Raw genomic sequence first — 16,395 nt, 5'->3', positions numbered from 1 at the left:
TGAAAGATGGCAAAATTATATTTTCTTAACAAAACAATACTTTCTTAGAAATGTATTTTATGTTGTAAAGTGTGATTAAATGTAAATATGCTTTCATTTCTAAAAATATGTAATCTTTTCTTAAATATTTAGGTGCAAAAGTAAGGATATTTTTAACCAAGGGAATTAGAATTATTTACCATCTCCAAAACAACTTGCCCTGTTCCCTTCTCTATTTTGTTAATAATATCATTTTTCGGGGCACCTGGGTGGCTCAGTGGGTTAAGCCTCTGCCTTTGGCTCAGGTCATGATCTCAGGGTCCTGGGACTGAGCCCCGCATCGGGCTCTCTACTCAGCAAGGAGCCTGCTTCCCCCTCTCTCCCGCTGCCTGCCTCTCTGCCTACTTGTGATCCCTTGTCTGTCAAATAAATAAGTAAATAAAATCTTTTAAAAATAATAATGATAATATCATTTTTCTACCAAGTAATCAAGACCAGTGTTTTGGTTACTTCTTTTGACTCCTCCATTACCCTGTTATACCAAATCAGTGCCCCCCAGTCCCTGAAGTCTGATTTGCTCATACCTTCCCTGACCATCCCAGCTGCTGCCGTTCTTCCTCAAGACTCATGTTTCTCATCTGAAATATACTTAAGAGTCACCTCTTTCCCTGAACATGCCTTCCTCTTCCCCACTTCCAAGCCTTTGTCCTCACCACTCTCACTAGCTGCAATGCTCTCATCAACTCTACCTACGCAAATACCACCCAGAAAAAACACCACCATAAAGAGGTTCCCAGTGACTCCTTCCCATAGAAAGCTTTTCTCTCCAGCTCTCATGTGGCCTTTGAGCATGTGCTACATTGTAATATTTCTCATGATTGTTCGATCAGTTGCTTAGTTCTTTGGTCATTATGTCATTTAGTTGTTTTCCTCTGTTTCTTAATTATTTGTTTCAATTTTTTCTCATTTTTTGAGATATACCTTACATATAATAAAATGCACACATTTTAAATGGACAGAAGGTTGAGGTTTGCTGATTAAATTTTAATTTCCCTGAAGGAAGGGAAGCATATTTGAGTATATAGTGGATTGCTGGGTCTGTTTGCTGATTTCAGGAGGGAAAAAAAAGATTCTTCTTTCCTTCTCCCATTAACATTTTCATCCTTGTGTATTTCTGATGCTACACTAAAGCCTCATAACTCATTCTCTCATCAGGAGACCGTCCACTACATGCCAGGCACTATGCCAGGTGCTACGGATACAAAGACGTATCTTGTCACGATACCCACACTCAAGGAATTAGCAACCTTGAGATCGTCAATAACAAACACTGGGCTTAGGATATGAGATACATGTAAGCCTTCCCCAAAACACATGAAAACAACTGCCCGGGCAAGTTGGAAGAGGCTTTATTGAAGAAATATTTGAGCTGGGTTTTGGAAAAATGTCCTAGAGTTTTCTAGGTAGTAAATGGAGGAGGGGGTGTATTTCTGGGTAAAGGGAAAGGGATCTGTATTCCTTTACATATCACAGATGCTTCCGGTAATCTGATGAAACACGTGAATCCATTACCAGAATCATATTTTTTATAAAATAACTTTATTGAGCTATAACTGACATACATAAAATTCACCCTTTTAAAGTGTATAATTTGGGGCATCTAGCTTGCTCAGTTGGTAGCACACACACCTCTAAAACTCAGGGTTGTGAGTTTAAGCCCCATGTTGGGCGCAGAGCCTACTTAAAAAAAAAAATCAAAAAGAATTAGAAAAAAGAGTGTATGATTCAAAAAAAAGTGTATGATTCAGTGTTTTTTAGTATTTCACAGTGTTGTACAACTACTATCATTATCTAATTTTAGAGCATTTTCATTACAAAATAGTACTTTTCAATGCATAAAATAAGTCTGCAAAATCGACTATACAGAAATATAACAATCCAATATTTTTAAACAGGTAATCTGTGCCTCATTAGTACATTAAATAATAATACATAATGCCTATGTAACAACTACTGTAATTTCAAAGTAGTGATGGGCATAAATGATGTTCATGTCATTGTCAACAACTGTAATACGTGGTATGAAAGTGTGTGTGCCTTCCACTGGTGACCAAGCCCAAGTATTGCTAATATCACTGCGGATTGCTGCCTCATGCATAATGGAAGTAAGTGCTCGTTTTCAGTTAGCTTCAGAGAAAGTGAAGATGTAATGCCTTCACATCCAAGTTCATGGACCCTTTAATGTGGAGGAATCAATTTTCACAGAAGGGAGAGTAGGAAGAACATTTACGAGGCCAGTGGCCATCCGGCGGGAGACGATGAGTGGTGGGAACCAGGCAAGACTGCATAAGGGGATGAGGGGTGACAGATTTGTGAAACAGTTCAGGAGGTGGAATCCAAGAAATAATGAGATGGAGAGCTCACAGAAAAAGATTAAAGATCAAGTTTCCTTGCACAGATGAGTGCATGGATAAAAACAAACGTTTTAAGGTTTTTAGAACCTGATATCTGAAATCCATTCTAGTTAGATGACTCAATTTCTCAATGACTTTTATGAAGCTACAGTGATACCACTAACAAAGACAAGGAATGTAAGAGAAAAGAACAGAAGACACGAAAGAGAAATGAGAGCAAGAGAGGAAGAGATAAGACACCCCATTAGATTACAGCAAAATCCAACTCCCAAGTAGCTCCATCCAGGGCTCCAATTCATCACCAGATGTCCTGATCCCGCTTTCGCAATATTTCCAGCACATGTGGAATCAAAATTCAAACAGGTTCAAATTCTGACTCTGTCAACAATGAGTTCTGAGAACTCGTACATAACTTCCCTGGGCTTCATTCTTTGTCTTAATGTGGAGCTTTTTGGGGAAAATACCAAGATCCCTGATATCCAAGTATCTACTTTCCCTGATTTTTAATACAGAAACATGGGATTACTTAAATTCCAATGAATATAGTCTACATATTACAAAACACAATGAAAACATTGTATTAACCTTTGATTTATATCCTTAATCATTTCAATTTAATAATATTTCAGATAAATCTATGTCCTGTCACATGTAATGAGGAAAGAACAGAAGTCTTCTCCAAAGCACAATATATTGATCAGAAGAATGTTCTCATGAGCTGTAAGTACTTATAAAAATAAAAACAAAAACCTAACCAAACTGATTTATTCTTTTGGAAGAAAAACAACTACAATATTCTCAAAGTATCAACTGATCACCATTCCCCTAAATCAAATAAAAAAGACTTAGAATATATGTTAGCTACCATCCTGTGAAAAACAACAATATAAATTCCTATGTAAGTATAAGAAGAAAGAATTTGAAGTAAGCTTTAAAGGTTCTCTAACTAGTTTAAGGTTTTTCTCTCTGTTCTACAGAAACCTGGAGCTTCCCAGGGGTTCCATGTGATATTCTTCACCTAGAATTAGGTCCTAAGGTTTTTCTGAAATGACTCAAACAGATCAGCCTTACTTGAATATAAATCAGTCCTAAAGCCGACTCTACCTACAACATTTATCTCCCCAATCCCTTGAGAAATATTTGCATACCATGTTATTTTCATGATTTCAAAACACTCCCTACTCTTCTCTTATATCAACATCTATTAAATAAGGTGAGTTTTACTTACAACCCATTCAGCTCCATGGAAATATGCTCTCCAAGGATGTGGCAACTTCAAATACTCATAATAAAAGAAATTCCCAAATTGGAAACTCACTTTTCCTTTTGTTGCTTCCAGTCTCCAGGCTGTTGGTAACCCACGCCCTTCTGAGAAGCTCTTCTGCTAACCAGACTGCAGCACCCATGCTGTCCTTTTGCCCTTGGCTTTGCGGAATCCAGTCCATACACTGTTTTCCATAGTTACTGAGATTTGATCTTTTCTTTCCCACCCTCCTGTGCAGTTATTTTATTCATTTGTAGGATGGTTAGGTTCAATTGTTTTTTTGTTTGTTTGTTTCTGGTTTTTTTTTTTAGGTTCAATTGTTAGTGTTGGTATTCCTTTTGGGCTTCCCCCTCCACTGCATTTTACCTGGTTTGGATGGCTTACTGTGGGTATGGGAAGCATCAGTGTGATTCAGTGAGTCAAGGCTACACAAAAAGATCCATGCAGAGAAGTGTTACTCCCTCCTCCTCAATGCTACTCTATTTCCATTCCCTTCTTCTTTCTGCCCCTTTCCCACCCACCCTCTGTAGGTAACTCATCTCTCTAGTTTCTGTTTTTCCTTTCCTGCCTTTTTTTTTTTTTTTTGCAAATGAGGAGATACACATATATTTTATTCCTCCCTTTCTTATACAAAAAATAGCATATTACATATACTTTGTTGAGCTTTGTGTTTTCCATGTAACAGTATGTCCCAGAAATCACTTCCTATCAGTTCACAGAACTCTTTTTCTTTCTTTTTCATGGCTGCATAGTATTTCACTGTGGAAAGGTACCACAGTTTGATCAATCATTCTGCTATGCCAGGGCATTCCGATTTTTCCCAAGGTTTTGCAATTATCAACACTGCCTTGAATAACCATGTGCATATGTATTCTCACAGTGTTGTAATTGTAGCTTCAGGATAGATTCCTGTAAGTAGGCTTCCTGGGCAGAAAGCTGAGTACTAAGTAAGTTTGTTAGGGATCGCCATACCCCACCAGAAGAAGTGCGGAAATTCTCATGCCTGATAGCAATGTACAAGAGGGCCTGTTTCCCTGCAGCCTCATCAACAGCACATGTTGTCATGTATTTTTAACTTTGCCAGTTGGATAGCAGGAAATGATATCTCTGTGTAGCTGTCATTTGAATGTCTCATGTCTTTTTCCCATTTTCCTATCAGGTCCTTTGTCACTCAATTTGTAGGAGTTCTCGCTGTATTAGGAATATCAGCCTTTTGTCTAAGGTATATGTTGCAAATATTCTGTCCAAGTTTGCCAGTTGTCTTTTGACTTTGTTTTTTTGTTTTTAAGATTTTATTTTTTATTTGACAGGCAGAGATCACAAGTAGGCAGAGAGGCAGGCAGAGAGAAAGAGAGGGAGAAGCAGGCTTCCTGGTAAGCAGAGAGCCCAATGAAGGGCTCAATCCCAGGACCCTGAGATCATGACCTGAGCCAAAGGCAGAGGATTTTTTTTTTAAAGATTGTATTTATTTATTTATTTGACAGAGAGAGAGAGGGAGAGAGAGAGAGATCACAAGTAGGCAGAGAGGCAGGCAGAGAGAGGGGGAAGCAGGCTCTCTGCTGAGCAGAGAGCCCAATGCGGGGCTCAATCCTGGGACACTGAGATCTTGACCTGAGCCGAAGGCAGAGGCTTAACCCACTGAGCCACCCAGGTGCCCCCAAAGGCAGAGGATTAACCCACTGAGCCACCCAGGTGCCCCCTTCTGACTTTGTTTATGACGCTACTGGTCATGCAAAATTTTATTTTTCTATAGTCAGATTATTGGTCTTTTTCCTTTTCATTTGCTATTTCTGGATTCTGAATAGTAGGAAAGTTTTCTCTATACCAAGATGATAGAGAAATTCACCTGAGTTACCATCTAGTAGTTAATGGTTTTATTTTTTATATTTAGATTCTTAATCTATTTGGAGTATATCCTTCTATTTCGTGTGAGATATTGTTCTAATTTTGTCTTTACTCTAAATGACTACCTAGTTGCCTCACCACCATTTATTAAAAAGTTAGCCTCCACCTCAGTGACCTCAGATAACATCTTTGTCATATACTAAATTATATGTGTATGGGTCTGATTGTGATCATCCTGTTCTATTCCCCTGGTTCACTTGTCTATTTATGCACCAGCATCACATGGTTTTAATTATAGAGGCTTTACAGTTTAAAGCCTGTCTGGTAAGTGTGGTTCCTGTACTTTTTCTTTTTCAGGGTTTTCCTAGTTATTCTTGCATCTTTGTTTTTCCATATGAATGCTAGTATCAAGTTGGAAATGCCATAGCACAGCTTCTTGATATTTTTATTGAGACATCACTGAGTTTATGAATTAAGTGATGCAGCACTGATACCATTATAATGTTAAGTCATCTTATCCATGAATAGGGAATGCTGTGTTTCCATTTTTTCATGTCCTTATTTCTTTCTGGAGTAGTTACAATTTTTTCCTCACACAGGTTTTGCAAATTTCTTGTTAACTTTATTCTGAAATACCTTCTTTACTGGTTTTGCGGATGAGTTCTTCCCTCCCCTTATGCCCTCCGCTTAGTGTTTGTGTATACGAAGGCTACTGACTCTTTTAACATTAACTTTCATCTCCTGTTAACGCCACTGAATTCTTTTATTGTTTGAATTTAGTTTATCTTTGATTCCCTGAACTTTTTCAGATATGTTATCAAAGCATTTGTACATATAGTTTTTACTCTTTTTCACCCACTCAGACACCTCTTCTTGTCTAGCTGCACTGGTTGATAACTCTAGTATAGTGATGACCAGTAGCAGAGATAGTGGACATCCTTACCTTGTTCCTGACTTTAGTGGAAATACCTCTGGTGTTTCTCCATTAAATATGATGCTAGCATTAGGACTAAATACATCTAACTTTATTGACACAGTATCAATTGCATTGTAATTGTAACACTGTATTGATACTGTATTTATGGATACTGAAAAAGAAATTTATGGTAAATGGTTGTTAAATTTTGTCAAAGCATTTCTCAACCTCTATGGAAATAATTTCATAATTTTTTCTTTATGGTACGGTGTATAATATTCATGGATATTCTAATATTGAACACACCTTTCCATTTCTGGAAAAAGTCTCACTTGATCATTATTTCTTTAATGCAGTGTCAGATTTTGTTTACTAATATTTTGTTTAGACTTCATGCATGAATACTTATGGATAATACTGTTCTGTATTTTTATTTGTAATGACTTCATTTGGGTTAGGTGTCAGTGTTATATTTGCTTAATAAAAGGAATTAGGAAGTTTCTTTCTTCAATATTCTGGAATAATTTTTAGAGCATTGGAACTATCTGGTCTCTGAAGGTTTGATAGCGTTCTCCTGTGTAACTGTCTGGGTCTGGCAGCTTTTTTGTATGGTAGTTCCTTAATAATTTTCTCCATTTCTTCTATAGAAACTGGTCTATCTAAGCTATATCTCATATCCATCCATTTCCCATTATTTCCACTGGTCACCCATTATCTCGCAAACTCAACTATTCTAATAACCTCCTAACTCTGATTCTGTTCCATGCCCAGCCCTTCACAACCAGATCTATGGTATTCTCCATCCTGCCCTTTGTTACTTTCCTTCATAGCATTCATTATCATCTGCAAATATTATATTTGCATGTCTCTTTAGCTTCTTCCTTGTCTGTCCTCCACACATGAACATGAGTGCCAGGAAGGCCAGCACCAGGTGGGCCCCCAGTGCACACTGCCTCAAACAATGTCACCACTTAATATGTATAAACTGGGCAGATGAAGAGCTCAATTTTAGTTAATTTTTAAGGTTATTTATTTATTTGACAGACAGAGAGGCAGGCAGAGAGAGAGGAGGAAGCAGGCTCCCCGCCAAGCAGAGAGCCCAGTGCGGTACTCGATCCCAGGACCCTGGGATCATGACTTGAGCCGAAGGCAGAGGCTTTAACCCACTGAGCCCCCCAGGTGCCCCAATTTTAGTTATTTTATGAGACTATGTCAGAGCTGATTTCCCACTGACTAGCTTTCCTAGGATATAGGGAATTTTCACTCTTCTCAAACACCATTGTTGTTGTTCTCTTCTGCTTACCCTGCCTTTCTTTGTGAATTCTTATTATTCACAGGTTGGAATTCCATGCTATATCTTCCATATATGCCATATACAACTTCCTTGTCATTCCAGTTAATCTCTTGTATAATCAGTATATTTTTATATACGATAGCTATTTTTCTATGACACTGTTTCAGTTTTCTAACAAATACATTTTGCTTATTACTTCTCCCATTGATACTACTATATTATTATATATTACATGAAGGTACAATACCTCATATTCATTCTCTCATTTAATCTTCACAGCAACTCTATAAGCTATATATATTTTTTAATTTCCATTTCACACAAGAGGGAGCAGGGGTACAAGGGGGTTAAGTAATTTGCTGGAAGACACGGACAGTGGAAGTGGTAAGGCCAAGATTCAAATCCTGCTCTATTTGACTCCAGAGACAATAATTACCAGTTTATACTATCTCCCTTACTGTGTTTTCCTTTTTAACTTCTTGGAGAAGTTAAAGAAGGATAACTGCTGGGCTCTTCACTGAATAGCTCGCTTTAAAGAAGAGAAAAATGGATGTCAGAGAAGGAAGGTAGTCTTTCCTAGCAGTGGTGGACTGAAGAACAGGGATTCAAACCACAATCATCTGACTAGAAGGCCCACGCTTTTCTCAGTACCTAAGGTTTCGTAACCAGAGACTGGGGAATCCCACAAAAGAACTTCAGAGGTCCATGGAACCATCTGGAATTATTTGAAAAATGTTGTTTCTCAGGGTGCCTGGGTGTCTCAGTGGGTTAACAGCCTCTGCCTTTGGCTCAGGTCATGATCTCAGGGTCCTGGAATCAAGCCCCCACATTGGGCTCTCTGCTCAGCGGGGAGCCTGCTTCCCTTCCTCTCTCTCTGCTGTCCTCTCTGCCTACCTGTGATCTCTGTCTGTCAAATAAATAAATAAAATCTTAAAAAAAAAAAGAAAAGAAAACATTTCATAAATTACTATGTTAACTTCTTTTTCTAACATAGAAAAGTGTATATACTTCATAATACTAAGAAATTATTAATTTAAAATGTTGTCTTACACTCTTGAGACTGGACAGATGAGTAACATTTTAGCTCCTTTTTCTAATATAGAAAACAGTGTATATACTTTAAATATTAAGAAGTTATTATATTTAAAATGTCTTACACTCTTCAGACTGGACAGATGAGTAACTTCCAAGATTTAATAACTGACTGGTAAATGTTGATTGTAGTACTGTCTCACCAATCCAATGATTTTCATGAACGGTAACATCTAGAAGGGAGAAAAAAAAAAGTTCCTCTGATCATGCCATACATTCCTTCACACTGTAATTAACTTAGCAATCACAGCAAAATATCATGCATGTCTCTCACATGCCAGGCAACTAAAGTTCAGCTGAAGTTCAGATTGGGTTAAATGATCTGCCTAAAGACACAAAATAATAAAATAGAACTAACAAAATTGCTTCTGTATATCTGAACAGTATCAGTATGTAAGCTCACTGCTCCACAATGGTTTAATGGCTTTTATTTACATAAAAGAAATGCTCTAACGTCTATTTTGAGAAATTAAAAGGAAATCATTTGAGCCAGGAAGCAAAGTAATGGTTCCAAAGCAGTAGTGCCTAGAAGAGCAAATAATATTTAGTATACATTTACCTCTTCTGCTATAAATACCTATGAATACAGGCATTCTTAAAGGAATTTAATTATTTTTTAATTAAAGTTATCTTTAATTAAAAAGCAATCTTCATCTCCAGATGTTAAAAGTGAAGGATCTGGGAGGTCAAGAACGCTTTCCAATGGGATGTAAATCATAGATCATCTATGATCTAAGATGTCTAGAGAAGGATCAGAGAGTGGAACTAAATATACCAACAGGCAGAAACAATTCCAAGTAGAGCAAAAACTGTACATTAGAGACAGAGAAATATCAACCCCAGGCAAGATATGATCAGTGCATAAAATGCTAGAGGTATAAAGATATCCTAACAGCAGTGAGTTTTTGAGATAATAAGAACAAAAAACAAGGAGGCACACGTTCCAAGTACTTCCAAGCTGATACCCAGACCCTCTCTCCATCTTCCAAACCATTTACCCCGTTACCCACAACTGCCAAAAGGACATCCCTGCCTGGATATTCTACCGGCCCCCCAAAGTCAACAATGCTCATCCTGCTCTTCTTCTCATATGACCCATCTCACTTGTGGACGCTCTGGAACCCACCAGGTAAATTCAAACATGAAATCAACCTGAGCGTCTACCTCTCCCTCCCCACCTTTGTCTCCAAATCCCCACCTGTTGATTCTGCCTCTTGAGTCTCCCCACAGCCCTGCCAGGACCGTTTTATATCATATATTCCTCTCTCTCCTAGCAGGTCCCCTTCCCACCTCCAATCCATGTCCCCCAGTGCTAATGAGCGATTTCTCAAGAACATTAATGTGGGGGCACCTGGGTGGTTCAGTGGGTTAAAGCCTCTGCCTTCAGCTCAGGTCATGATCTCAGGGTCCTGGGATCGAGCCCCGCATCAGGCTCTCTGCTCAGCGGGGAGCCTGCCTCCCCATCTCTCTCTGCCTACTTGTGATCTCTGTCAAATAAATAAATAAAATCTTTAGGAAAAAAAAAGAACATTAATGTGATCTGTTGACTGGTTTAGAAAGAACTTAACGGCTGCCCATTGCCTGGCCAGCAACAGCTAGCACCGCATTCTAGACTTCTCATAATCTGACCATCAGGATGCCTGCTCTTCAGAAAGAAACATGTCAGAAAGTTCAAGGAGAGGCTTTGGGAAAGGAGATTAGAAACGTAGGTTGGGTTAGGGACTTGCTAATCAGGAGTGATAGGGTGGAGTGGAATTCACCACCCAGCCCTTGCCTCCTGGCTCTCTGGATTCGCTCTCACTGATATGCCCTAGAGCCTCTCTTGTTTGTTCTGAAAACCTACGGTTTTCCGCAGTTTGGTGTGAGGTCGTCTTCGAACTCTGGCCCGTAGTCTCCCTTAGACAGTTCTTACTTAGAGCACCTCTTCATGCCTACTGCTACAACTATAACGGCAAAACGTCCGCTGTGTCACTGAACACAGTGTGAGCTGGGATACATCTGCTGCGGAAATGCGTTCAGTTCAGGATTGTGGTCAGCAGATATTAGATATCCAACATGGAGGTATAATGATGTACAATTCGATACTGTTAATTAAAATGGGATTTTATCCACAAATTTCTATGTATGTATAATTTCAGTACTTAATGAGGACAAGGGGGAAGTCTGGATTTCTCTTTTTTCCATGAAGTTTCCATCTGTCCCACACAAACAAAAGAAACGCAAGCAGAAATTGGTGAACTAGAATACTTTTTTTACTAAGGAAGTAAGGCAAAACAGAAAGAAAAAAACTGATTTCTTTTAAAGGTGCTCATTGAAATAATCTAAATATCCCATAATAGGAAAATGGCTAGGGAAACCAATCAAGGCACTTGATAGAAGGTTACCTAACTGTACAGACACCAGGGAAAAACACAGGGATGGCAGGCTTGAGTTTCCATCTGCCAGGAAATGTCCTCCTATGAGGCTCACCCATCACCCAGTGATAGGAATTGCCTTGGAAACATGACCATGGTCCAGGGACCAGTTGTCTCCTGATGGTCTGGGAATCTGATTTTGTCGGCAACCCAAAAATAGATTTCAGCTCTGCAACTTAAGCTCCCGTTAAACAAGTTAATGAGACAAACAAGAAGTACAACACCATTTTAAAATTTACAGTGGGGTATTAATTGCCACAGAAACTGCATTAGCAGCCCACTCTCATGGAGGCAGGCAGGTTTATTGCTGGAGAGGCAAATGGTAAGCAAAGGGCTGCTTGGTGAGCACTGAATCAGAATAGGGGAGCTAGATGAATTGACTTACCAACAAATAAGATGGCATTGCGAGTGGGCAGGGACCACGCTAACCTTGTCGGTTACAATCCCACATATCTCTTCATGAGAGGGTGCACCTGACAGTCTTACCTGTGCACCTAAGGTCTAATAGGCAAGGCTCTCGTTCTCCCAGCAAACCACTTGGTAGGAACCACCAAGAACTGCCTTGATGGTGTATTTTCCCAAGCTTCTGAGGTTCACCCCAACCTGCTTCTCTACCACAGTCTTTCTTTAGATAGATTATTGAATTTAATCAGCTTCCTCGCGCTCTGGGATTCATCCTTAAGAGGATTAATATCTCTGCTCTAATACATGTGTATTTTCAATTAATTAAGAACATCTAAAAGAATGTTAGATGTCTTATGTCAGAAAGCAGCAGGATAAAAATTCGATGTTCTTCATGATTACAACTCTATGGTAAGAGTATAGGTTCTGGAGCTTAGGTGAAATCCTGGCTTTGCCACTTCCTAGATGTGGGAAACTGGGTACACAGCTTTACTTTCCTGGGGCTGCATTTCCTCAAAGTGAAAAATGGGGCTAATAATCAGTACCTTCTTCATATAGTTGTTGTAATGAATTGATACACACATAAAGTTTAAAACAGGGTTGGGGGGGCGCCTGGGTGGTTCAGTCGTTAGGCGTCTGCCTTCAGCTCAGGTCATGATGCCAGGAGCCTGGGATTGAGCCCCGTGTTGGGCTCCTTGCTCAGCGGAAGCCTGCTTCTCCCTCTCCCACTCCCCCTGCTTGTGTTCCCTTTCTCAATGTCTGTGTCAAATAAATAAATAAAATCTTTTTAAAAAATAAATAAATAAAACAGGGTTGGACACAAAGTAAGTTCCCAATAAATACCAACTATTACATATGTATGTATACATGTTATAAGGAGCAGACAGAAGATAACTGGAAGGTAACACTCCAAAACCCTACTGGTGGTGGTGTGAGGTTGGTTTAATACCAGCAGTTTTTCTTTCTCATATTCCCAAATGATAGTATAATTTTAATAATTAAAAACACAATAGAAATTCTCTTTCTTTCCCCTCAATAAGAAGGTGACGTGCACAGCATTATTAGGGCTTACATAGAAATGTTGTCCTTTCATCATAAGACTGCTCACATAGCTCAAGAAAACACTTAAAAATAAGATGTATGTAGACAAAGCCATAAGGAAACAAAGAAAGAACCTAGTGATATGACCTGAAAGCTCACGTAGTGAATGAAGGGGAGGAGCAACCAGGGAAGGCTTCTTCAAGGTGAGCAGAAAAGAGGGAAAGAACTAAGAAGGGCTAAAGTAAAGGCCCAGAAATGGCAGGGACATGGGATACCAGGCGATGGTAAGGAAACAAACCTGATACCCGATACCAGGCGACGGTAAGGACACTGGAAAGGGATTGATCATGCTGCCTCCCAAAGTGGGAAAATGGTAATAAGGCCTCAAGTGGGAGCTGGGGGAAGCCTACAGCTTGAAGCTACCACTACCCCACTATGACCTTACCTGTGAGCAAAATTATATCTCCAGGAAACACTGTAAGTGCCCAAAATGCCACGGCTCTCCACAGAGAGACCTTCTTCTGAATTCCTGACTGGTCCGTTACCACAATTATTCCTAAAGGCACTTTAGAGCCAGAATCTGGTCCAGACTTTATACTTATTTCTTTCACATGACATGGAGATAATACCAGGACTAAACAATTATACTTCCGGCTTTTAGAATCACAATCTTTTATTAATGATGTTTTTTTAATCCCCTTAAGAGTAGACACATTCCTCTGGTCCACTGCTGCAGTGGGATCTCCGGCATCAGAGACCAACTTAATTTTCTTGGATGGTTGGAGGACTTCAGACAGAACTCTGGAATGGGTCAGCTTTTCTTCTTTGAGCTTTGGAAACGTCCAACTTCTTTTAACAGGACTTTTGTGGAAGCCATTTTGCTGGGAACACAGCATTCCTGAGCTGTATGACTCAATACGTACAGCACTGGGCAGCGGTTTATCTTCAAAATTGAAAAGGGCTTGAGATCCTGTATCTTCCTCCAGACCTTTTTCAGATTTCATGGGAGTGCCGTTACTTTTTGTTTCAGAACAAACAGGACTGAAGAGTTCCAGGGAATGAGCTTGGTTTGGTCCACTTTCACATCCTCCTGCAAAGTCCTCATTGGGCCGAGTCAGATCATCTTCAAGCATTCTTACTTCCCTACGGCTTGCCTTTGGTTTGCTCTCCATGTTTACAGGCCCTTTATTTGTAATATTGTGTCCTTTAGACTTCCTTTGAGATAAAAAAGCCACCTGGCTGGAGGTCATTATACTAAGAAATTCAGTATCAGTAGAGACCTTTCCAACAGCTTCGGACCTTGGCTTATCTTCTGTGTCTGAGGAAAAGATCTCCAGACCCTGGCTATGTGACTCATGATGCCAGCCTTCTGTGGGCACACACTTGGCTTTCTTCGCTCCCGGCCGTGTACTAATCTGTTCCGCACTACAGACCAGATCTAGTGCACATTTATGGTCTAACTGAAAGAAGTTTTTCCGGAAGTTCCGACTGCATGCATTTGCCTGATCTTTATGCTCTTCATCTGTAATTTTCTTATTTTCGCTGAGAAGCTTTGGAAACTTTTCTTCTTCAGTTAAATGCTGAACTTTGCCCTTAAATCTGCATATTTGCACATCAAGGCTGGTTCTCTCTCTCATCCCTAAAGGAGGACGCTCCTGGGATTTTACAGGCTGTGTTTCAGAAATACAGTGCAGAGAGTCTTCATTCACATGAACAGGTTCACTAGTAGAGTTTGTGAAAAAATGAGCATTAGGAAGATGGGGAGGGCCCTTGGCTTCTAGGACTGCATGGTCTTCAAGAGTTTCATGTGTGCAGTTTTCATCCCTCAGACGTAAAGAATGGTGGTTGTATAAAAGCTGAATTTTTTTCCAGGGGTTCTCAGTAGACCTTAAAGAAGGTGGTTCCGGTGATATGGTCATGTTCAGTGGACCAACTGGAGCACCCCAAAAAATGTGGACTTGAGACCCTCCACTCATAGTTTCTGAAAAAAATTAAAATGAGTATTTTGTCACTGGATACTTTATACATTGATATTAACTTAATAATATGCCGAAAGCAAATGTTATATAAACTATGAATCAAAAACATAATTAATAAAGGTTATTTATACTGATATCCCCTTTAATTACAAACTTCATAAATATACAAGAAACCATCAGGAGAAATCAAAAGAGCCACTTAAATGAGATACTTTAAAAAAAGACTCTAAAAAAATAAAGCTAAGTATACTAACATCAAATGATGTTTAATCACATTTAAAAAATGAGTTAGTAGAGAAGGAAAAAGAAGGCATTTGTTTCATTGTACTCTAGTCACCTTCACATTTCCTGTTTTCTTAACTCCAGAGACTATCTCCGTAGCTCTGGGGCCTCCTTCCTTTAACAGTGAACCTGATTCCCAAGACCAAAATAGAAGGCTCCAACTGGGAGGGAGAGAAAACGAAAACCTGAGACTTGTGGCTCTCTCTTCAAGCCGTAGAAGTAAGTGACTGTGTCATCATCGGCACTTGGGCCCATGTGTTAGCACAGCTAGTGACTCCTGTCCTGTACTCTTCAGTCTTCTCGGCAACACAAATACGAAGATTAAGAGTAGTCATTCTGTAACACACGGAGAAAAGGAATCCGTTGTGATTTAAACTTTTTGTCATTAACCGTGGCACCTGGTGTAAGTACATCTAAATAAGCATCCTATTTCCTGAGATGAAAAATGAAGACTCACACCCTATTTACTTGATAATACCTGACTTTCAAAGGGACTTGATATACTAGGTCTGGTCCCAGAGCTTGCCAAGAGCTTTCTCACAGTGCTATAGGGACAAAGAGACAGATAAGGTTCTTGGCCTAAACAGAAAGGAAGGGAAAATAGTGACTGTAAACTAATACTCTGAAAATAATGTACCGAACCCGACAGCCTATAAACAGGAAATGACCATCAGCTGGGGAAGTGAGCCACTGTGGCCAACAGCATTTAAACAAAAGAAATAGCAGCTATAAAAGGCAGAGTTAGGCATGACTAAGGACTTTTAACTAGATTAGAGGGTCCTTTGTAAAAAGGCAGGAAGTTTTCACAACATGAGAAGTCTGGAAGTACACAGAAAGGGGGAACCCTCACGAAATGACAACTGGGATCTCCAGTCACTCTCATCATCCTTGAGGATTTGCTCATTGTCACCTTCTCCAAATCTTATAATTTCTCTGATTTTAGAATTCTTGTGATTTCAGTATCAATGGGGGAAGATTCTTCCTGTCCCCCGACCTCTTGGGTCCTTGTCCTCCTCGCCTGTAGGGACTGTACTGCCCATCTCACCCCAGTTACCCATTCTTAGAGTGGCATACTCTCCCATTATCCATAACTGCACATCCTTCCCTGATTTAAGCTTTCAGGGCTCTGATTAGTTTCTCCCTCTTCCTACTTACTCCCTTTAAATGCACGACTTCAACAACTCCTTGAACATGCGGGACCTACCACTGACTGAAGGGACCACATCTTTACAGCTTCATTCTTCACTTCCCTCCTTAACCAGCTTCAATCCCTGCACCCAGAGCCCAATGGCTAGAAGTAACTAGGAAAACAAACAAATAAACAAACAAAAACCTTCAACTGAAAACTAGTCTCATTTTAAGTTCATTACCACTAACCTCCAGGGGGTACCTTGCAATCTGTCTTTCCTTATCCACTCACTAAGCTAACTGTTCCCAAACCTCTTCACTCTTTAAAAATCTACAGCATCGCTT

The 16,395-nt window shown here is 39.6% G+C and overlaps 1 protein-coding gene across 10 annotated transcripts in view; it reads right to left on the bottom strand.

The window, feature by feature from the left end:
* Positions 1 to 16,395, bottom strand: part of SHLD2 (shieldin complex subunit 2) — an 88,769-nt gene that overhangs the window by 22,429 nt on the left and 49,945 nt on the right. For 4 of the 10 annotated variants that reach the window (XM_046026899.1, XM_046026902.1, XM_046026901.1 and 1 more), the window contains 3 exons: positions 15,108 to 15,258; positions 13,107 to 14,642; positions 8,870 to 8,977 (listed from right to left, as the gene is read on the bottom strand). In XM_046026899.1, the coding sequence (XP_045882855.1) occupies positions 8,870 to 8,977; positions 13,107 to 14,642; positions 15,108 to 15,177 (1,714 nt within the window). In that variant the 5' untranslated portion in view covers positions 15,178 to 15,258. Of the gene's footprint in view, positions 1 to 8,869; positions 8,978 to 13,106; positions 14,643 to 14,977; positions 15,259 to 16,395 lie in introns of those variants that run through there. The other 6 variants (XM_046026906.1, XM_046026905.1, XM_046026907.1 and 3 more) reach the window with 3 other exon arrangements.

Source organism: Meles meles, chromosome 13, assembly GCF_922984935.1.
Source record: "Meles meles chromosome 13, mMelMel3.1 paternal haplotype, whole genome shotgun sequence".
NCBI lineage: Eukaryota > Metazoa > Chordata > Mammalia > Carnivora > Mustelidae > Meles > Meles meles.
Note: the sequence above shows the minus strand (reverse complement) of the source record. Positions and strands in the feature narration are given on the sequence as shown.